The sequence below is a fragment of the Capra hircus genome, chromosome 1 (genome assembly GCF_001704415.2).
Source record: "Capra hircus breed San Clemente chromosome 1, ASM170441v1, whole genome shotgun sequence".
Lineage (NCBI taxonomy): Eukaryota > Metazoa > Chordata > Mammalia > Artiodactyla > Bovidae > Capra > Capra hircus.
In genome coordinates this window covers 133,659,618-133,682,567 of record NC_030808.1, presented here as the reverse complement: position 1 = coordinate 133,682,567, position 22,950 = coordinate 133,659,618, and the positions used below count along the sequence as shown (strand labels likewise).

General features: G+C 48.1%; 1 protein-coding gene across 2 annotated transcripts in view; it reads left to right on the top strand.

The window, feature by feature from the left end:
- Nucleotides 1-22,451, top strand: part of EPHB1 (EPH receptor B1) — a 453,923-nt gene extending 431,472 nt beyond the window's left edge. For both annotated transcript variants that reach the window (XM_018050923.1, XM_018050926.1), the window contains 4 exons: nt 8,753-8,902; nt 15,508-15,701; nt 17,529-17,684; nt 21,014-22,451. In XM_018050923.1, coding sequence (XP_017906412.1) covers nt 8,753-8,902; nt 15,508-15,701; nt 17,529-17,684; nt 21,014-21,122 — 609 coding nt within the window. In that variant the 3' untranslated portion in view covers nt 21,123-22,451. The remainder of the gene's footprint in view (nt 1-8,752; nt 8,903-15,507; nt 15,702-17,528; nt 17,685-21,013) is intronic.

Sequence of the window (22,950 nt, the reverse complement as noted above, 5' to 3'; positions counted from 1 at the left end):
AAAAATGGGTCAGTGTACTTTCAGAGTGCTTTAAATAGAGACGTTCATTCTAAACTACCTTCTTAGTTTAACACTTAGAGTCATGTTAGGTCTCTGGGCACAGTGGAGTGGACAGGAGCTGGAGAGCAGGAGAGCGCATCCCATGGATGTGCCCTGAGGGCAGGGACATTGGTGTCTGAACTGTCTACCGAGGGCTGCAAGGAGCCCCTTCTGGACAGATGCCTCATCAAGGCTGCTCAGCGACAGGTTCAGGACAGTCACTGATGCTGGCAGCGCTCCACTTGCCGCTCCAGAGGGCTGCTTGCTCGATACAATGTAAACTTGACCTCAGTTAACCCTCTGTTTCCCTTGGGCCTTAAAAATACTTAATGGAAACTTTTATGAAACCAGCTCATTGCCCTTCCCCCCACCATTTTAAGATCTTTTGTGGTTCCGTGCAGTGAGGCAAATACTTGCCATATATAGGCTACCATTCCCTCACTTGTGGCAGGCATCGCTCAGCAGTCATGGCACTTTTCCTTGCTGAGTCCAGATGAAGCCTTAGAATCCTTCTCAACCCAGCTGTTAACAATGACCAGAGTTGGTATTTGAGATGAGACTTCACTCAATCCATGACTTATGCTTGATTGGTCTATGCTAGTGATTCTTAAAGTGTAGGAGCCACATTGTAAATTCTCAAAGCCAACCCTAGAGCTAGTACATTCGAAGTCCAGGTTAGGGCCATGTGATGTGTGTTTTAACAGGACTGATTCTGATGCACATTCAAATTTGAGAACCACGGCTGCAGACCAGTGTGTGTGCTCAGTGACTGCTCATTAGAATCACCAGTACTTGGGCACCACTCCCAGAGATTTTGAAGAAATTGGATCACCTATTGGCATTTTAAAATAATAATAGTAATGACCTTCCCCAGAGTGATCCTAGAAGCACATGCTAGGTTTACTGGGTATGTCAGGAAAAGACATTGACATGGCCTTCAGCTAGTGCTATGTAATTAAGATGTAGCTACCCAGGCCTGGACTGACTGCCTGGGTCTGGCACACTGCTGGCAGAGTGAGGGTGGGTTCTCCCTGGGGCGTGTCACCGTCATCATCAGAGCTGCCTTCTGACTGTGGTCCTCAGTACCACATCAGTGGAAGCACCAAGGATCTGTCCTTGAAGGCCCCACCCCACAGCGCTCATGTTGCTAGGCAAAGGGCAGTCCTCCAGGAAGTAGACTGATCAACAGCACTGAGGAGATATTACAGAAGGCCCTGTGGTTTATCCGCTGGGCTTCCACCTTAATGTTAGAAAGTTCCCTCACCCCCAAATCCCACTACTATCACCCCCTCAGTAGTAGCCCATGGTGGACCTGGGAATTTAACAGCAATATTTTTAACTAGTGCCTGATAAAATGACATATACTCAGTGTATCCATTTCCTTGGGCTGTTATAACAAAATACCACAAATTCGGTATTAAGAAGAGGTGGCAAGAGTACACAGAACTATACAGAAAAGATCTTCATGACCCAGATAACCACAATGGTGTGATCACTCATCTAGAGACATACATCCTGGAATGCGAAGTCAAGTGGACCTTAGGAAGCATCACTACAAACAAAGCTAGTGAAGGTGATGGAATTCCAGTTGAGCTATTTCAAATCCTAAAAGATGATGGTGTTAAAGTGCTACACTCAATATGCTAGCAAATCTGGAAAACTCGGCAATGCCACAGGACTGGAAAAGGTCCATTTTCATTCCAGTCCCAAAGAAGGACAATGGCAAAGAATGTTCAGACTACCACAAGATTGCACTCCTCTCACACACTAGCAAAGTAATGCTCAAAATTCTCCAAGCCGGGCTTCAGCGGTATGTCAACTGTGAACTTCCAGATGTTCAAGCTGGATTTAGAAAAGGCAAAGGAACCAGAGATCAAATTGCCAACATCCGCTGGATCATCAAAAAAGCAAGAGAGTTCGAGAAAAACATCTACTCTGCTTTACTGACTATGCCAAAGCCTTTGACTATGTGGATCACAATAAACTGTGGAAAATTCTGAAAGAGATGGGAATACCAGATCACCTGACCTGCTTCCTGAGGAATCTGTATACAGGTCAACAAGCAGAAGTTAAAACTGGACATGCAACAAGAGACTGGTTCCAAATCGGGAAAGGAGTATGTCAAGGCTGTATATTGTCTTATATGCAGAGTACATCATGAGAAACACTGGGCTGGAGGAAGCACAAGCTGGAATCAAGATTGCTGGGAGAAATATCAATAAGCTCAGATATGCAGATGACACCACCCTTATGGCAGAAAGTGAAGAACTAAAGAGCCTCTTGATGAAAGTGAAAGAGGAGAGTGAAAAATTTGGCTTAAAACTCAACATTCAAAAAACTAAGATCATGGCATCCGATCCCATCACTCCATGGCAAATAGATGGAGAAACAATGGAAACAATGACAGGCTTTTAACTTTGGGGGGCTCCCAAGTCACTGCAGATGGTGACTGCAGCCATTAAATTAAAAGACGCTTGCTCCTTGGAAGAAAAGCTATGACCAACCTAGACAGCGTATTAAAAATTAGAGACATTTACTTTGCCAACAAAGGTCTGTCTAGTCAAAGCTATGGTTTTTCCAATAGTCATGTACGGATATAAGAGTTGGACTATACAGAAAGCTGAGCACTGAAGAATTGATGCTTTTGAACTGTGGTGTTGGAGAAGACTCTTCAGAGTCCCTTGGACTGCAAGGAGACCAAACCAGTCAGTCCTAAAGGAAATTAGTCCTGAAAATTCATTGGAAAGACTGATGTTGAAGCTGAAACTCCAATACTTTGGCCACCTGATGCAAAGAACTGACTCATTGGAAAAGACCCTGATGCTGGGAAAGATTAAAGTCAGGAGGAGAAGAGGATGACAGAGGATGAGATGATTGGATGGCATCACTGACTTGATGGACATAAGTTTGAGCACGCTCTGGGAGTTGGTGATGGACAGGGAAGCCTGGCATGCTGCAGTCCATGGGGTTGCAAAGAGTCAGACATCACTGAGCTACTGTACTGATCTGAAAAAGCAAGCATTTTTTTCTCTCCCAGTTGTGGAGGCTGAAAGTCCAAAATCAAGGTGTTGGCTGGGTCATGTTCCCTCCAGAACCTCCAGAGAGGAATGTGAGCGAGACCTCTCTCCTCATCTCTGGTGGCCGCTGTCAACCCTTGCCATTCCTTGGCTTGCAAATGCGTCACTCCCTCTGCTGTCTCTGTCTTCACTTCACGTGCCCTCTCCCATCTCTATTTTCACATGGCCTTCCTGTAAGGACACCAGTGACTGGATTTAGGGCCTGCTCTAATCCAGTATGACCTCACCTTCTACTTTCTGTTACCCAGCAAAGGGCTGACGTGCATAGAAGCTGACAGTATGGCACTAGCATTTGAGAACAGGAAAAGCTTTATCATGAGGTCAACCAGCAAAGAGACAGGGCTCAGATCTGTCTCCCTGATCAATCCAGGGTTGGGTCATAGGTTTACAAATTAGGGGAGGAGGGTTGGCACATGGACCACTGGTGCGGCAGGTTTTCATTGGATGGTTTGGGAACGCGGCTGTTTATGATATGGTAAAGGAGCAGCAGAACTGGTCTTCATGGACAGTGAACCTTTAGCTTCTGAAAGGGATTCAGCATTCGGGTACCATCATGTCCTGGTCCTTTGGTTCTGTGGGATGGAGAAACTTTGGTTCCGGGTGTTATTTGAGATCAATAAATTCTCTGCATACACTTCAGCTGTATGACTTGCAGTTTTGTTCCTATTGCCTCTGAAAAATGACTCAGTATCTTGTTAGAAACAGGATAGGGCCAGATTAGAGCTGGTTCTGTTACAGTTCCATCCCCAAAGACCAGATTTCCAAATAAGGTCACATGTACTGATACAGGAATTTAGAAGTTGAATGTATTGTTTTTGGGGTTGGGAGGGCAAACTCAACTCACAACACTCCATAAAGTCTTGTTTAATGGTAACAATAATATTCTGAGTGGTTTACACACACACACACACACATATATATATATATATATATAATGTTGGATCTTCAAAACAACTCCAGTATGTTTTATATATTATCAACCTGTTTGAGAGGGGGCATTATGAAATTCACAGCCACTACGTGACGTCTCAGTCATAAACCTGTCACTTCAAGGGGATTCCTCCCACAACATGATTCCAAAGATTCTATGATTGACAATACTCAATATTCATCAGTGTCTGGATTCCTGCAATATCCCCCCTGAGACTTTGTCTCACACCTGATGGTGGAGAAAAGTACTGTAGCAGTGCCCAGACAGCTAGAAACGTTACCCTTCTGGGCATCTCTACGCTGAATAGCTAGGAAGAGAAACCAGTGCTATGCTCAGACTATAGCCTGAAAAACTCCACAGTTGGGTGGGTCCTAGAGCCAGAGATATGAGCTATACCTCTCTAATGTCACCGCAGCAAGTCAGTGAGCTGTCTGGGTGGCCTTGGGGATCTCTGTCACCCGAGAGTGGGGCTGAGCGTCCTTCCTGTCAGGTTCCCAGCAGGGTGCTTGCCGAGTGGGTGCTGCATAGATGTTTATTGCAGGCTGGCTGAGCCTGAGGGACTACAGTACCTCTAGGCTGAAACCCTCTACCTACTGGCATCTCTCTTAGTGGTAGGTATGGCTGTGTGTTTTTAGCAGGTGCCCTTGAATGTCTTCCATGGTGGCTCGGAGGTTAAAGCGTCTGCCTGCAGTGCAGGAGACCTGGGTTCGATTCCTGGATCGGGAAGATCCCCTGGAGAAGGAAATGGCAACCCACTCCAGTACTCTTGCCTGGAGAATCCCATGGATGGAGGAGCCTGGTGGGCTACAGTCCACGGGGTCGCAAAGAGTCGGACACGACTGAGTGACTTCACTTTCACTTGAGTGGCTGGGTTAAAATTAATCTACTGACAGACATCACTTCCTAGTTTATCAAATCACACACACACAGAGTCTTTGTAGTTGGTCTCATACCTGAGTTAAGGCATGATTATTCTGAAACAAACTTCTAGAAGTGTCACACTTGTGAAGAGTGCCACGCTTTCCCTGGAAGGTCAGTGTATGAAGTACACTGATGATGGTGAGCTGCCTTCCCATCCTCTTCTCTTCTCTCTCCCCCATGTCCCAGCAGTGAGTCCTAGAGCAGCTCTAGGGAACCTGGTCCCCGGTCCCTGCAGAATGCACACCTGTGCCTTCAGCATCCCTGGGGGACATCGAGGCATCTGGTGCTTGGAGGAACCCGTGCAGGGGACAACGCTCTCTTCAAGCCCAGTGTCAGCCCCTCTGGCCCACAAGGGTGCAGAATCCTTCCCGTGGGCTTCGGCTGTCGTCTGCCCCCCTGAGAGTTTGTCCCTTGTGCTTCCTCCCATCTGGCAGAACAAATCACTCCTTCCTTATGCCTCTTCCTCCTGCCTCCACTGGCAAGAACCAGGACCCTCAGAGCACTTGGCCATCACAGGGGCACCTTGACCTTGGTCTTTCTGGTCCAGACTTCTCTTCTGGAAGAAGGACCTTCCTCATGAGAAGAAATGCTGGCAGCTGTGGTGTCATTCCACTTCCTTTTCACCTAATCCCCTGCATGGGGCTGGTCACCATCCTCCACATTAATAGGTTTTCTTCCATGTAATGGAAGATGAGTTAAATAATCCATCATAATTACCTCTGAGCATCTGAAGGCAATGCTGATGATGTGATGTTTGCAGAGCTGAGAGGGAACTCTAAAACCCCCAGGAAGGAAACCACCCAGCCCCTTCCCTCCTGCCGGCCTGGAGGTCAGCATCCCCTGCTCTCTTGGCGGGGGGCCTTTGTGACAAAACTGTCACCTGCCTGTCCAGGGTCACTCTTCTCAAAGGCTCTGCCACCTGCTGGGATGGAGGCAGGGTGGTGACAGGACGAACTCTGTTCAGTGAGGCCCAACAGTGCAAGGTGGCAGGAGGGCTGAGGCACCTCGCCAGCGGGCCTGGCACTGCCAGCTGACATGCAGGAGGGAGGTGCAGCAGCTGTCACAGTGGCCCCTGGGGTCTGCCCCAGACTTGGCAGAGAGGACACCTTCAGACTCCCAAATCGCCTCTTTGAAATTCAGGAGAAGCACGCTTTCATCTCCCTTCCCCATTCCCTGACACAAACAGACGCAAAAGATAAGCCCTGACTCTTATCCACAGACCCACATGACCACATTTTCTTTCTCACTGGTAAGTTTTCACTCACAGAGTCTCATTGCCTCTCTCTCTCTCTCTCTCTCACAGCCTGACACTAATTAAATTCCTGCTCTCTCCTACCTTAAGTAACCCAGGTGTATTGTATTGAGAGACCCCTCTGCTCCAAGGGAGCCCCAGGTCCTCTCCGGGTGTGGCAACATCATCCCCTACCCAGTGTGGGCACACAGCATGGGATCTCTGAGCTGTCGGACACTGTGTTCAACAACTGGTTCACTGGCTGGATTTGCCACCTCTCTTCCCAACCATGGTACCAAGGAGATAAAACCAATCAATTCATTCATGTTTGGGGGGATGGTGAGAACAGAGCATCCTGTTGCCTCCGCGGCCCGAGCCTGCCCTCAAGGCATTTGTCACATGGCTGGTATTTGAGTTGAGGACTCTCCCACCACAGAGGCCTGCCACAGTCCTGGGGGAAATCAGAGCTGTCTTCTTTGCAGAAAGCTGGATATGTGCCTGGGGAGGCTGGGGCCAGAATGCCTTCATCCCTCCCAGACCCCGGCTAGGAAACCAGATAAAAATACGCTTTGCAGTTTGCTCCCTTTCCTCTCACTGGCGCTCAGCTTAACCACTTATACATTTTAAAGGTATGTTTTGTTGAAGTCCAGCGTGTATCTCTGGTGATCTGAACAGATCATGAGGATGGTCAGTATAAAAATAGCCTCCTTCAGTCAAGGCAGGGGGCAGATGAGAAGGGGATGGAGGGAGCTGTAGGCTTCATGTATTATGGAGGCAGAGCCCAGGCATCTCAATGGGGCCAGGGCAGTGAAGTCCAGTGTTTGGTGTGAAGACTTAAAAATGAGGATCGTTTTTTCCCTAGAGAATGATGAACTCTGCCCCCATGAGTGGCATCAGTTCCTGAGAGAGCTGCCCTCTCTTTACATCCCCCTTCAGAATTCTGTGCTCTGACCACCCTACATTGGTGGCAGTTACCTCCCTCTCTGCTGCCTGCTACCCCAGCATCTGCCCATGCTCCTCTCTGCCTGGACTTCCCTCCTCCACATGCCCTGCCTGATTAACTAGTTACCAAGTGGATAGCATGGACCCTCTAGGCCTGGCCCTGCCCCAGTACTGGATGGATAGTAACCTTGTTTTCTTCATGACAACCTGACTATGTAAGTGTGATCATTACCCCCATTTTGGCAATAAGAAACAGAGGCACAGAGAGGTTAGGTAACTTTCCCTAAGTCACACAAGTAGAAAGGGACAGTACTGGTATCCACATCTGGCCAAAGGCTCCAGAGAACTACCCCTCTGACTGTTCCTGACCACCTTCCCTGACCCCTTCCTGTGTTAGGGAGTCTCCTCCAGTTCTCACAAACCCTGTATCCCCCTCGGCCTCACCCTCACTTTCCATCCTGTTAACAGTATGTATTAAGTTTCTGTTTCTTGTCTGCCTTCCCATGCTCAGTGCAGGTTGAGGGCAGGGCCCCTAGCTGGCTCAGCTCTGGGACACCAGCTCCTCAGGAAAGGCCTAGCACAAAGCAGTGCCTGCTGCCTATCTGTTGACGGGGTACATGTACAAATGGATGGATAGCAATCCCTTGCTTCTCAGGTGGCTCAGTGGTGAGAAACTTGCTTTCCAATGGAGGAGATGCAGGCTCAATCCCTGAGTCAGGAAGATTCCTTGCAGGAGGAAATGGCAACCCACTCCAATATTCTTGCCTGGGAAATCTAATGGACAGAGGAGCCTGGAGGGCTAGTCCATGGGGTCGCGAGGAGTCGGACATGACTTTGTGGCTGAGCATGCACACTGGTAAACAAAATAGGCTGAGATCTGGCAGATGACCCGAGGGCCAAGCAGAGAGCCAAGCCGAAAACTTCCAGGGTAGGGCTGGAGGGTAAGATGGGGAAACAAACCTAAGAGTGGCCATTTAGGAAAGTGTCTGCAGCTCTGGATATCAACCTGCACAGAAGGGCAGGGAGGAGAGCCAGCATCTTTCAGTGCTGGGCCGGGTAAACCAAGTGCAGCCAGGGCTGCCTTCGGATTGCACAGTGAGGACAGCCTGTCCCCGGGGCTGGAGCACAGGGTGTAGGGGGCAGAGGATGATTTGTGGTTGGGGGTGTCCAGAGGTATTACCTTCACTGTCTTCCTGTTTTGCTTGCTTAGCTTCCTTCTGACCCAAGTGTTGTGACTCGTACGTATAATACTGTAGGTCAGCAGAGCTACACCTGCCTGTCACGACTCACGTAGCTGATTTCACACAGTGTCCTGTGGTAGTGGCTCTCTGTTAGTTTCGCTGCTCCTCTCACCCATGGTGATGGTAGGATCAGGACATAGGGAACTGGGGCTGAATGCAACCCCGGTCACCACCTCTGGTGTGGAGCAATGCAGTGTGCCCACACATGGTGTGAGAGAGACCAGCCCTGCAGATTCCTCTGCCTGGGGACCCTGCTGACCTAGTTTGCAAGACATCGGTGTAGGGGTGGAAGGATGGATGTGTGTGCCCAGTTTATTCCTACCGACTGGGAACCCAGTGGTTGGACTGACCAGGCTCCTTCTTCCCCCAGGGAGGCAAGATCCCCGTGAGATGGACAGCTCCAGAGGCTATCGCCTACCGCAAGTTCACGTCTGCCAGCGACGTCTGGAGCTACGGGATTGTCATGTGGGAAGTCATGTCATTTGGAGAGAGACCCTACTGGGACATGTCCAACCAAGATGTAAGTGTCAGCTGCTCCTGGCTGCTACCACCCTCACCCCAGGGGTCCCAGGGCTCTGGCATGCCAGGCCCACCTGCTTTCTCACTGGGCCTTGGGTCCTGAATGTGAAGTGTCTGATGCAGGGGATGCAGGGACCTCCTTTGCACCAATGTTTGATCTAATCAAGAACCCAGCACAGAGATGTGATGGTTCCTATGACCCCGAAGCCTGTAAATGTGCCCTGACCAATCCAGGAGATGATGGGCTGGTTCTGAATGGCCTGAATCATGAATAGATCAGGCCCAAAGTTGACCAGGGACTTGTACCCTGCTGCCAAGCACTTGCCTGCATGCCCTCTGTCACCATGTGTGATGGAGAGGAAGCAGTGCTGGTTGCCTGGCAGGACCTGGCTTCCAGCTGCTCTACTCTGATGGATGTGCTGTGTTGAGCCAGCTTTTGTCTGCGACTTCCGTGCTCTAAAGGGAGGAGTTCGTTGTAAAGGCCATTCTTTCCTGAGAATCTGCTCTTCTGAATCCTTGGCACCTGTCAGTGAAGGAGGTGCTGAGCAAGAGTCCCAGAGTTGGTCAGCTCCAGACGGGTCTTGGGAGGGGACCAAGCTGAGTGGTCAGTGACCCTCAAGGGACAGGGAGACAGGAAAGAGAAGCATTATCTGAGATGCTTTTAGCAGAGGCATATTAAGGGTGTTCCAGATGGGACCCTTTGCTCCATAATTACCAAAAAGTGGATAACCTTTTGTGGATGATTTGCTTTGATAAGGTCACAATCAAAATCCTACCTGGGTTCCCCCCACCCCATCCCTGGGACCACTCCTTGTGTTCTGAATATATACAGTTCCTTTGGGGCCAAGGGGATCGCAGTCTGCAATATATGCATTACCTGTGTTCTCACTTGCTCTTCCCATCACTGGGTAGCAGTTATTATCTTCCCCCAACTTCCAAGGAAGAAGAGACAGGGCTGGCCCAGTCCAGATGGGGCAAACAGCCATCCCAGAAGCACTTGCATCCTGGGTGTGGGCTCCCGAGGCACTGGTAAACTGGAGAAGTTGGCCCCCAACCAGTCCCCTGTCCAGTCAGAGGTTTCCAGCCATAGCTGTTGCTCAGAAGGCTAAGAAAGGTGGTGACCCGGGCACCCAGAAAACACTTTCTAATGAGACAGAAAAGGAGCTGGTGCTTAGTGGTAATGCCGCCTGCTCCAGAGGGTAGAGTGCCTTCAGCCCAGAGCAGGCGAAAAAGCTGTTTCCTCAGCCAGGTTCTATTGCCGACCATGGGTGGTGTCTAGATCCTCTATTATCTCTGATTCTCCATGCTTTGCCTCTGCTCCTGTAGCGTGTCAAATCAGTAAGTGTCGGAATTGATGCCGAGGCTGCTTTCATGAAATCAGCTGCACTCTGGTTCCGTCCACACTGTCAGCTAGATGAGTAATAAATGTTAGCCAGAAAAAGCAGACCCATGTTGCCCTGCCCAGAGACTGTAATCCGATTAAGAACAATTCAGCACATGTGGAATGGATTAGAAAACTCTCTGACAGGCAAGATTTGACATTCAGGATATTCTCAGCAAATGTATTCACCTCTGTTGAAAACAAATGGAGTTTCTGATATTAGACTTTCAGAAATCCCAAATCATTCACTCAACAGACACTCAGAGTTTGCTAACTGTGACTAAGCATTGTGCTTACTGGTTTTATTCTTTGGGGGTTTACAGCCCAGTACCATATACATAGGACTATGGGAACATTTGGGGGTAGGTAAAGAAGGTTTCCAGATATTTAATGCTTGAGCTGGGCCTCAAAGGGAATAGGAACATCTGCAAAGGAGCAGTTTTATTCTCTTTTCGTTCTTTTTTTTTTTTTTCCCCCCTAAAATAAAGCCTTTCACCATTGTCCCAAGTACCAGTCTACTCTCTGTGGAAGGCAGAGAGTGACTTTTGCCCATTCAGAAGGCATCTCCCGACCCGGCCTGGGAGAGACCCAGGAGGGGCTCCTGGCTGCAGCCCTACTCATCAGAAACCACTGAGGTGGTGGCAGTAAAGGATTTTACAGATGACAATTGAAAGGCTTTAAGAAAGAGAATTGCAGAGGCAAGTCGGAGTGCTGGTAATTGGGCTTCCAGAGCCCAGGAAGTTCTTTGAACATGTACAGAGAGTTTGTCAGCCAGAGAGAGAACTTGGAAGTTCTACTGCTTGGATCTGATTGACAGAGATAATGAGAGTGGCAGTGTCTGTGGAGAGGAGCTGCGGTTTTATTGAAACATCAGAGCTCAACTTAACCCCCTCTGCCCTGGATCCACCACTGCTCTGAGCTCCTCCACTTCACTCTCCACATGGAAGGTCGAGGAAGCCCGCCCACCGCCCAACTCACTAATGAAAAGTGCGTGTCTGGGGGCAGTTGGGAGCCCTGCTGGAGATAGCAGGCAGGAGGAGGGGTCCTGCTCCTTTCAAAGAGGAGCACCAGCCCTGGGCCCCTGGTCCAGACCACCTGCCCCTCATCCCCACCCAACCCCGCACCTGCCATCCCAGGGTACAGGTGAGCAAAGGCAGCCCCCTGCACCTGTCGCCGTAGACCATTCAAAGTGAGCTAGGCCTGCTCCATGACAGCTCCCGACATGTTCTCACTGCCACACTCACCATCAGCTTCTCTCTGGAGATACCATCTGATCTCATTTCAGTCACCAGTCTTTCAACATCCATTTATCTCATCTTGTCATGGATCAAGGAAAGGGGCCCAGGCAGAAGTGAAGTGAAAGTCGCTCAGTCCTGTTCGACTCTTTGCTATGGACTCTAGCCTGCCAGGCTCCTCTATCCATGGAATTCTCCAGGCAAGAATATGGGAGTGGGTAGCTGTCCCCTTCTCCAGGGGATCTGCCCAACCCAAGGGTAGAATTCAGGTCTCCCGCATTGCAGGTGGATTTTTTTAATAGTCTGAGCCACCAGGGAAGCCCAAGGGGCCCAGTACTTGCTCTGATTTTCAAGTCTGCTCAGCAGGATGCCCTCTGACCCCAGGTTTGGGTCACATCTTTGTTCACAAGTAAGATGCAGTCACTGGTGTTGGGACTATAAGTCCCAATTCTCCTGCCTCCTCTTGGCTTTCTCCACAGCTACCAGTGAGGCAGGTGTGACAGGGAGTGATCCCAAAGCCCCATTAGAGGATCACAAATACTTTTTTGAAATAATAATGTTTTAATTTGAATACAACTTATATGTACTCAGAAAATTTAGAAAACGCCAGTCCTTAAAAAGAGAATAAAAATCTTCAAATGTATAGTGCTTCAGTGAAGGACATGAGTAAATGAATGCTGTTTAGTAGCTCAGTCATATCAGACTCTTTTGCAGCCCCATGAACTGTACCCCACCAGGCTTCTCTGTCCATGAGATTTCCCAGGAAAGAATACTGGAGTGAGTTGCCATTTCATTCTCCAGGGGATCTTCCTGACCCAGGAATCAAACCCAGGTCTCCTGCATTGGCAGGTGGATTCTTTACCACTGAGCCACTGGTAAAATCATAGGTTAATGTTACCCATTTTTCTCTGGAGCAGAGAGAAAAGCTTTAAGAAACATCATTGCTCCCAAAGTATTATCTACTCAAGCAATAACAGCAAAGGTGTCCAGAAGAAACAGCAGATGGAATAAAGTCCAATTTTGTAAGCAAAAGCAGAGGAGGGGGTTTCTGTCTCCTCTGTCACAAAAGGTGACACACTGGGAGAGAGGTGCCATTTAACAAGTCCCCACTGCGTGCTTGGTGCTTTCCAGACACCGTCTTCCTAAGCCTCCAGATGGCTGCTGGAGAACAGCAGCACTTTCTGCAGAGAAGACCTCCACTGTAATAGCCGTGGCCACAGTGACAGCCTCCATGTGATGATGGGATCCTTTCCATGACGCTCACCTTTGCTGCTCATTGTATCACTTGAGTCTTCCGACACCCCCATCTGTGCAGTTTCAGGAAGTCAAGTGACTCTCCCATGTTTCTGGAGCTAATAAGAAGTGGAGTTAGTATTTTAACCCAGATCTCCAAGGTCTATGTACTCAATGGCAATGCCACACCATCACCGGCACAGTGCGTGGGGCTTCGGGCCTGCAGGGAGGAGGGATCAGTGACTCTTTGATGTCCTCTTAAAAAGAAAGTCAGCACATCAAGCAAACGGAAGAAATACATAATCAAACCCCAGAACAGTCTTCCGGAGCTTCTAAAGAGGTGGTGTGTAGAGGAGACAGGGGTAAAGCGGCTAAATGCCATCTGGTCTAAAGCTCCCAGACAGGAGAGTCAGAGCAAGCCAGTGCTCTGGCCACTCAGTGATGTGCCAGGAGTGCTTGGGTCGGCTGGCCGCACCTCTGAGCTGTGCCCACAGAAGGGCTCTGCCTCCAGTGCTCCTTCTCCTTTTGGGCAGGCAGAAGAAGAATCTTGTTGGGGGGAACATTGGTGTATGGGAATCTAGCCATGAAATAATTTGAGCAACGAGGCCAGCAGTTTAGGGGAACATGAACTGCCTTGCATTGAAAGACTTTAGGGGCCCCAACCCCTTCAAAGAAGTTGAATCTGAACACAAACCCCTCCTGCTGGCCCCACCAGCTAGTCCTTAGGCAATCCAGAGCTTGTGGAGCCATTCAGTGGGTAATCCCACTTGTCCCCATGCTGAGTGGGAACTCTGTGACTGGGCCCCTCCAGCTGGCTGTCTGGAAGGAGCTAGAAAGGATGTCCTGTTACTCGCCCTCTTGGGTTACTTGGTTTAGCTGCATATCCCCATTTCCTACCGTGAAGACATCAAACAGCTCCAATGACTATTCTCCAGGCTGAGATCACTGTGGCAATCCCACAGAGTCTGAAAGAGTAGGCTTCAGAGTGTTCAGAACTTGAACTTAGATATCTCTTTTCCCAGCCCTGTCCCTCACTAGCTGCGTGCCCTCAGGTAAATAACTGCCCCGATTGCATGTTCATTTCCTCATGGGGAAAATAGGGCTAAAATGGACTCCTGAGAGGGTAACAGGTAATCTGATTGACAACAGTCTGGCCGAGATAAACATTTGTTGGTGGGATAACATATTATTCAGAAGTGCACATCCACAGTAGCTGGTTTTTTATAAAGTGATCATATTGGTATGGTTTGTGTGCTTGTTTTTTTGAAACATTGTGGGTGGTGTTTTTTTTTTTTTTTTGCCACATTGAATAGAAGTAATAATATACCTTGATTATCTCTAATGACTTCAGGTTATTATATTATCTCATTCCCCCTCATGCCCTGAATACCATGCATAGAATTTGTAACAGTATAAACTAATCAAGAATATTCACTTTCTGACCAATTTACAAAGTGGAAAAAAAAAAAAGAATAATCAATTGAAATGAATCTGACATTTTTTAAAGTAGAAGCAAAAACACCTGAAAATTCCTGAGCTCCAAATTATTTCCTATGTTGTTAAAGGTCTTTAACTGTTTATGTTAATGTAAAACCAACACCTAATTATTATAGGGTATAAACATATAAAGAAAGAAAAAGACAAACACAAAGGGCATTCATATTTCTACCTGCCCAGAGGCAACCACCCTTAGCTCCATGGTGTAGATCCTTCCAAGGACTTTTCTATGTATGTGTGTAATTATTAGTCTTTGTTTTGTTTTGATTCTTGTTTTTCTACAAAAGTAAGATTATACCGTACCTGCACTTAGACAGCCTGCTCTTTTGCCTAGTATTATAATGGGAGTATATTTCTATCTCAATAGGTACATTTTTGCAACATCTTAAGGCCTGCATTGTATTCCATTCCTTCCGTTGTGCTATGAGTGTGCCATAATAAATTTGTATGTTTAGCACTGGGTTGCTTATAATTATTTTTACTATTTCCAAAACCAGAGAGCAGGCATAATTAATTTAAATGAATTGGAAACTGAGGAGTAAAGGGTGCTTACAGATCCTAAAATCTTTACAAAATCATCCCCTGGAATCTATGAAAATTAACAAAACTTGATGGAAGATATTTATGTTGGATCACCTTGTTATTTCTACCATTGTCATTGTACTGAACCAGTTTGTTTAACTGAATTATCTTCTATCAGATTCCTACCACTGCCTCATGAAGACTAAGGCAGATAATGTCTAGAAAGCATCTAAAGGGTCCCTGGCATGAAGTAGGTTCTCCATCACGTTCTGATCCCCTCTCTCCCTTTCTCTTCCCATAGCAGTAGAAGGACGAGGCCCACCATGGGCTCTGGTGGGTGTTGTTTGCAAACAGCGGGTTCATTGCATTTCCGTGTGCCATTGTTTCATCTGCCCTGGTGCCACCAGCTGCCAGGAAGGCAAGATTGGGCCTGGCATCCTCTCAAAGGAGAAGCTCCAACCATTCTTTAGCAAACATTTCATAGCCATCTAGTATATGTCAGGCCCTATCCCAGTAGCTGGGGACACAAAGACACAATAAGATGCAGGCCCTGCTTTCTGGGAACTCATAGTCTAGGGGCAGAAGCCAAGTACCCATAAAGTCTATTATAGTGACAGGTATAGTGGCACAGAATGAGGACACCTGAGGCAAGGAGGCTCCACCCTCAGGGGCTAATTTGTGAATGACTGGCTAGTGACTCATCAGCAATCATACTTGTTCTCATGTGTGTCCCTGCAGGTCATCAATGCCATCGAGCAGGACTACCGGCTGCCCCCTCCCATGGACTGCCCAGCTGCTCTACACCAGCTCATGCTGGACTGTTGGCAGAAGGACCGTAACAGCCGGCCCCGCTTTGCAGAGATTGTTAACACCCTGGACAAGATGATCCGGAACCCGGCAAGTCTCAAGACTGTGGCTACCATCACCGCCGTGTGAGTCCGGTAGAGCAGGGTGGTACCTAGTTGGGGGGGGTTGGGGTGGGGGTGGGGTCTCATAGTTGGGCAGAGCCCTGAGCAAGGCTGCTAATCTTCAATCCACTGAGAGCAAGGGAGAGGTAGCTGAGCTTATCCACAGATGGAAGAAGTTCCAAGACTCTTCCCTTCCTTTTCCCCTCTACCTTTCTGAAATATTCCCTCTCCCCAGCATGGGTTGTAGACAGATGATCAAATGCCTGTCTGGCTCTCTATGTCCGTTGGCCTCAGATGGACTGGGCACGGGCTCTGTAATAATTAGGTTGATCTTATCTGACTGATACGAGACCCCACTTCTGGGCAATTCGGTTTCCAGAAGACACCTTTCAGTGTATGAGGCAGGGGGAGCTGCAGACTTGGAACCTTGGCCAACCTGACAGCTATGGGACAGAAATTTAGAGCAATTGGATTTGTTACTAGCAAATGCACAGAGCTGTCAGCTACTGTCAGCAACTGTCAGCTGTACATCACTCATCTACATTTGCAGTGTTAACTTGTTTTTTAATTCATCCTTTGGACCAGAGTGTATTGGGTGCTTATGTGCTAACTGCCATGACCTTGCTGGCCATATAGAATGAGCAAGATAGACATGCCCCCATGGAGCTCAGAATCATTTAGGAGCAGTTCACATTAAGCAGATGGTTGCCCAAAGATATTCCAGTTGACACTTGGCTGGCCAGTGTGGCAGGGAAGTATGTGATACTTGGAGAGCATACACCTTGGTCTTGCGTGAGGGAGGTGACCCTGATGCCTGTTATTTCAGTTGAGAGCTGAAGGGCGAGGATGCATTAGCTGAGTGAAAGCGAGATGGGAGTAGAGGGTCAGGGTTCCCCGACCTGTGCAGAGGGCCAAGCGTGGGAAGGACAGGGCCAGCGTGTTGGGAGTGCTGTTTGTGAGGGGACCAGTTGGGGACTGAGGCTGGGAAGATAGGCAAGGGCCAGATGCTCAGAGCCTTTAGGCCCTGCTAAGGCCTCTGAGTATTCCTAGCAATGATTACCCACTGAAGTGGGTCAAGTTTGACATGGATCAGGGGTAAGGGATGGGGGTTCCTGTCACGATCACATCTAGCTTTTTTAAAGAGTGCAGGCTAGTGTGGACCTGATGTTGAAGGGAGCATGAAGACAGACTTGATAGGAGGACATGGCAGTAACCATAGAGATAGCATCTTGAATCAGGCTAATTGTGTAGAAAGAAGCAAGTGAGCTTGAGACGTTTTGAAAGTCAAATCTTTATGACTTGGTGAAGGGCTGGGTGTGGATGCTGAAGGTGAGGGCGATGTGAAGATGGCACCCTGATTTCTGGAGGTGGCACCTGGGGGTCTGCTCTGAGACTATGCGAGAGAAGGTCAGTGGTGGGCTGCTCTATTCCATTTCTTTCAGTCAGTGGAGGACGGAACAAGGAGGAAAGAATGTTGCCAACACTGGGGAGGCCGCAGTGAACTTCATATATTTGTAAACGAACCATATCTTTGGTTGGTGAAGCTCTTAGATTTCAGTTTACAAAGGATTGGGATCCTTCTCTTCCCTTCAGATTGCACGCTGTGTCAGTCTGCCGGTCTGGGCTGACTGGCATGGGACAGAGCCCAGGGACAGGAGGATGGGCCACCTGGCCTTGAGGAGCTGTGCCAGGCCAGAACTGTGTAGAGAAGGAAGGGTCAGCCCCGGTTTCCTCCATAATCCTCATCCCACCAGAGGCGCCGAACCTCCATGAAGTCCACCGTCCGCCAGGAGTGTGGTCTGCCCATGCCCCCTTGCAGCTGTAGGGTCACTGCTGCCCTCTGTCTCGCAGGCCTTCCCAGCCCCTACTCGACCGCTCCATCCCAGACTTCACAGCCTTCACCACCGTGGATGACTGGCTCAGCGCCATCAAGATGGTCCAGTACAGGGACAGCTTCCTCACTGCCGGCTTCACGTCCCTCCAGCTGGTCACCCAGATGACATCAGAGTAAGTGGTGGGCATCGTCTCTGTCCTGCCTGAGGGTGGAGGTCAAGGCTCCCTCGCTGCTGTCCCTCGTGGTGCGGGTCTGGCCTCATCCTCAGAGCCCCATCTCGGGATAGAACCAGGCCTGGCGGGGAAGAGCCTGGGAAAGATGGAAGGGTGAGGTGGGGAGGCTGAGATTTATTCCAGGTCCCAAATGAGAGTTCCTCCAAGCCACTGCCATATGTCATTTGCCTAATCACCGAGAGCCTCTCCTCTGTTTAAGTTTTTAAACTCAGCCCATCAAAGAGAGCATCCAGATGGAAAGAACACAGCCAGCCAGCACTTTAAACATCAGAGCAGGAAGAGGCAGAGCACTGATTCAGCAGCAGTCGCCTATGCGCCTGGAGCCTGTCTTCGTCCTCAGATAGCGCTTGTAAATAAGCAGACGTTTCCAGCCCCCACAAATTATTTTCCAACTGCAGCCCCCACAGGAGTGTGGAGGAATACAAAAACTAAAATTATTCAAATAAGATGAGAGCCAGAAAGGGTCTTAAAGACCCATGCAGTCCATCATTTCCCCAAGAATGTTCTGAGCAGCACCCGTTCTGGGAAATGTTAATAGGTTCTCCTTGGAAAAAAGGTCCCATGGTCAAATAAATTTAGGAAATACTGAGTACTTTATCACTCTCCTGGAGATTCACTCCACATATTAGCACTGTAAAGGCCATGAAAAATCCTGAGATAAAGAAGCCCATGGAAAATTATTAAATACCTTGGAACTGTATTTCAGAAGGCAGGGTTCTGTGGACCTGCAGTTTGAGAAATCTGTATCTAGTTCTACCCCTTCCATTCAGAGATTCAGAAAGGCGATGGCGTTAGTGCCTGCGGACTGGGCTGTCAGGGGTAACAAAGCGGGAACTGAAGCCTGCTTTCCTAACTGCTGGCTCCATATGCTCCCGCCTATCCGACTGGGGACGCAAGGGGCTGTACTTTGGTGCGTGTACACTGAGTCTCCTGAGATCCTTTTAACGACTGATGCCTGATTCCTACACCCAGATCTTCTGAGTGATTTGGTACATGGTGAGACCTGAGCATCTGGATGTTAAAACTCCCTAGGTAATTCTAATGTGACTGACTCAAATCTGCATCTGGATTACAGTGGGCAAGAGTCAAATTCTGAACACACATGCATACACACACACCAGCGGGGACCTGACCAGCTGCCCTGCTGCAGCTAGGGTTGGTGGCCTGTGACACATATTTCCCCTGGTCAGCCTGCCAGGTAATGGACGAACGCTTACTGATCACCTGTGCTGTTTCAGACACAGTGCTCTGGGCTGGGGTTCCATCCTGGGGTGGGCCAGTTACTGAGTCCCTGGGGAGAGGTGGGGGTCTTCCAACTCTAGCAGTTGGGTGCCAGGGGGACAGCTGATTGACCCTCAGCCTTCTATCCCAGACTCCTAGTCTGCAATCAAGTTTCCTAGAGTCCAGCTTCACGTCTCTCAGGTTTATTCCCTCCAGAAATGTTGGAACCTCCACTTTCTCCTGGGAAATGGCTTGGATGTCCCTCTAGCCTTGGATCCACTAAACACCAGAATTCATTTTTTACACTTGAGTTCAATTCCTGGTGATGCCTTAAAAAGCCCTTGTCATCATGAATTATCATCAGACACCAAAAATAAAAAATAAGCCCTTCCCAGTGGAAAACCAGCTTCCCCATCTTACAGAGCTAAAAAGGATGCTTGGGTTTAGAAGTGGAATGAGCGTCCATGAGTGCAGGACTGTATCTGATTTCCCACTGTCATGGGATGAGTATGAGGACCCGCATCACCTGATCCTCCACAAGCCTAAGGAATCAAGTGGAGACATTCCTTCAGTCTGGGAATAGCCACATGATAAAGAGCTAGAGGAAAAATAAAAGGAAAGTGAAACTGAAAATTAAGGGATTTAGTTAAAAGTAAAAAATGTCCACACACTATTGGAGCAATTTCCTGTGCTTCTTGAGTGATAAAAGGCAGAAAAAGAACATGTGTAACTAAATAAAGTAGATTGCAGGACAGTTTTGAATTCAGAATTCAAGGATACCTCTCAAAAGTATTTGCTGAAAAGACGTGGACAATTTGACTATCTAGGCCAGCTGCAACCCAAGGGAGGCTGACCACCAGCTGAAAGGAGGAGTTGGGAGGGCCCAGGTGTAGACAGGAAGCCGGCACAGGGGCCTTCTCATGAGTCTCATGTACAGTGCTCAGAGCCATCTGCCCTGCTGGGGCAGGGGGTCTCCAGAGAGTACAGTCAGGACACTAGAAGAATTCTGAGAGCAGCCGTGCAGGGTAACTGAGAGCCAGGCAGTCCGGAGTTTGAAGCCCAGCTCCACCACTGCTTACCTGCTGTGTGATCTTGAACATGTTACTCAATTTCTTTGAGCCCTGCTTGCCTCGTCTATAAATATGCAAATAATAATAGTACCCACCTCATTGGTTTGTGGTGAGAGATAAGTGGAATAGTACATATAAGGCACTTGTCTATTGTTTACCCACAGGACACAGGTGAGAAATGATGGCTGGTAAATTATTATCATCGATTCTGAGTGGTTTGGCAGTTTTTATGAAATGCTTCCATGGGTATAAATGAATTAATATATGGCACGTGGGAAGCACTCAAATAATGTAATATTATTAACTAAAAGAAGATGCATGGGTCTCCCCAAAGTCAAATATAAGCCATGAACTTGTTCATATTAAGACTCACAGCTCAAAGATGAATCCAGTCCAAATCCCTATCCTAACCGTCTTCCTTGGATTCCTGCTTGGGCGGATATTTGAAAGTTATTTTGAGATCACCCTTCTTAAAAATTCATGACATTAAAATTCTAACAGAAGCAGAAAATGGAAACTCAGGGGAAAACATCAGAAAACCAGGCAAGCCCTACATCTTTTCAATCACAATGGGCAATCACTAACTTAGGCAGAAACCTCACAGAATAACCAAAGCCCCATACAGTGTGTGCTTGGAGTGTTAAAAAAAAAACAGCAGAGGAAAGTTCTAGTCCACCTAGGGTCATGGACACAATGAAAGGGCTGCTCCAGAACCTGCAGGTGAAGAAGAATGCACAGCACTTTCAGGGTCGTCTAAGCTGGAGGGGGCATTGGAGGCAGGGGCCACTGTATGGAGAGATTGAGATTGAGAAAGGGAATATTGAGTTAGATGTTTGCCAGCCTTGGATAAACTTGGCCACATTGGATTCTAAACACCTTTTCTTGCCTACCCCACTATTATTAGAGCTTGCCTTCTGTGATGAGTTTTGACCAGTGGAAAGCACTAATGTCCCTTCTTTGTGGCTTTTTCCCTCCTAGAGACCTCCTGAGAATAGGGGTCACCTTGGCAGGTCATCAGAAGAAGATCCTGAACAGCATTCTGTCTATGAGGGTCCAGATGAGTCAGTCACCAACGGCAATGGCATGACAACTCTTGTTTTCTGTGGGGAGGAGAGGAAGGAAAAGGACTAGGCTCAAGGGGAACCAGAGGTTGACCACTGTGGAATGTTCTGGAGAGACTGGCTTCTCACCTGAGAAATGCGTTCTCATAATGAAGAATAAGCTGGACCTATTCCTAATAGGCAACCTTCATTTCTCAGTGACTGATGCACATTTAAGGTGCCGTGGGGAACCAAATATGTAATGATAAAAATACAGAAAGGTGATGTTCAGTGGAAGTGAAGACAAAACAGTAAGTGTCAGAAACCCCAAGAGTGAACTCAGCTCGCACCCTGGGTGGGCTGGAGTCATCCACCGGCAAGAAGAAAGGGAAGGAGGTCGAGGGAAGAAACAGAAGTAATTTCCCATTTTCTTCCTCACCAATGACGTTCTTTTCTTTTCTCCTTTTGTCCTCCTCCTCACGAGCCCTCTCCCTCCCCGCACATCCATCTCCCTTTGCTCATGACTCGTGTAGGGAAGTTTCTTCAAACAAACCCCAGCTCCTGAGACTCCAGATGTTTTGTCAGTTGCCAAAGGACCTTGCTGACCACTGCATGGGGGATCCAACCAATTCAATTAATGTCTTCATATTGAAGAAGAGATGTACCTTCAATTGAAAACCTTGTTTTTCTTTTGTTTGCATTTTCTGCAAAAAGGAAAAAGAAACCACAAATTGGAAAAAAAAAACAAAAACCTGTTTCCGTGTGCAAAGGCACACTTATGTATGTCTGTGTTATCAGGTAACTGCTTGTTCGTAACAGATGCAAACAAGAAAGAACTGGGAAGTCTTTGCCCCTGGAAAATCCACAGGGGCTGGAGCATGTTGTCGGTATGGTTTTCTGATTGGCCCCATTGGCCTGTTGGCTCAGTGGGGAGAGAGAGTAGGGAGAAAAATAAAATGAAAAAGGGAAAAAATCTCCGGAAAGCTTGCAAATTCAGACAGGAAACAGGTGAGTGGTTTGAATTGGATGCAGTGTGGGCCATTTGAGAATGATACTGACTGATTCGTTATTCTTGGTGACATCTGAAGAGAAGGAGAAGGAAGGTGTTTCTGGAGAATGTTCTTCCACATCCCCCGAACCTGATTCAAGATGGTGAAGAAGAGAGTTCTTCTTCCCCTCGTCTGGGGACTGGCTTGAGCTGTGTGGCATCCGAGGAACGTTTCAGATGTGTCTGTGTTTCTCTGCATTCCTTCCTGTACCTCATTGTTCAATTCACTTTTGTAAATTCCACCTAACACTTAAATATTTTTAATTTCTCCTTTTACCTTAATCTCCTTGCTAATTTTATCTGTCTAATTAAAATGAGCAGAAGCATGTCCGGGTTTACATAGAATGGTGTCAGAGTGTGTATTCCCAGACGCCAGCGGGTCCCTCCCCATGGTATGGAAGAATCCTTAATAACTGCGTTTCTTCCCCTAATAAGGGGTTAGGGGGACATCCCAGACCCCACGACACCCAAGAAGCAGAATGTGTGAGAATCACTCTCACTGGTGTGACCCCAAAGAAGAACCAAATAAACAGGAGGCTCCAAAGCACAAGAAGGCACTGGCAAATTAACATAAACAATCAACAGCAACACAGACTCTGCCCTCAGCTCAGTTTACGCACTGCATTCGAGGATTTCACATCCAGGCGAGTTTTGTGAAAGCCACTGAAGACTATCCAGGCACTTCCTTGTGGGGTCTGTGAACATGCAGTTGGTGTGTGTCGGGGGGTGAAGTGAGGCAGAGAAAGAAGCTAGGTTTCCCACTTAGGTAATTTCAAACATATTTCAGGTGAGATTAGCCTTTTTACCTGTTCTCAGGGAACTTTACC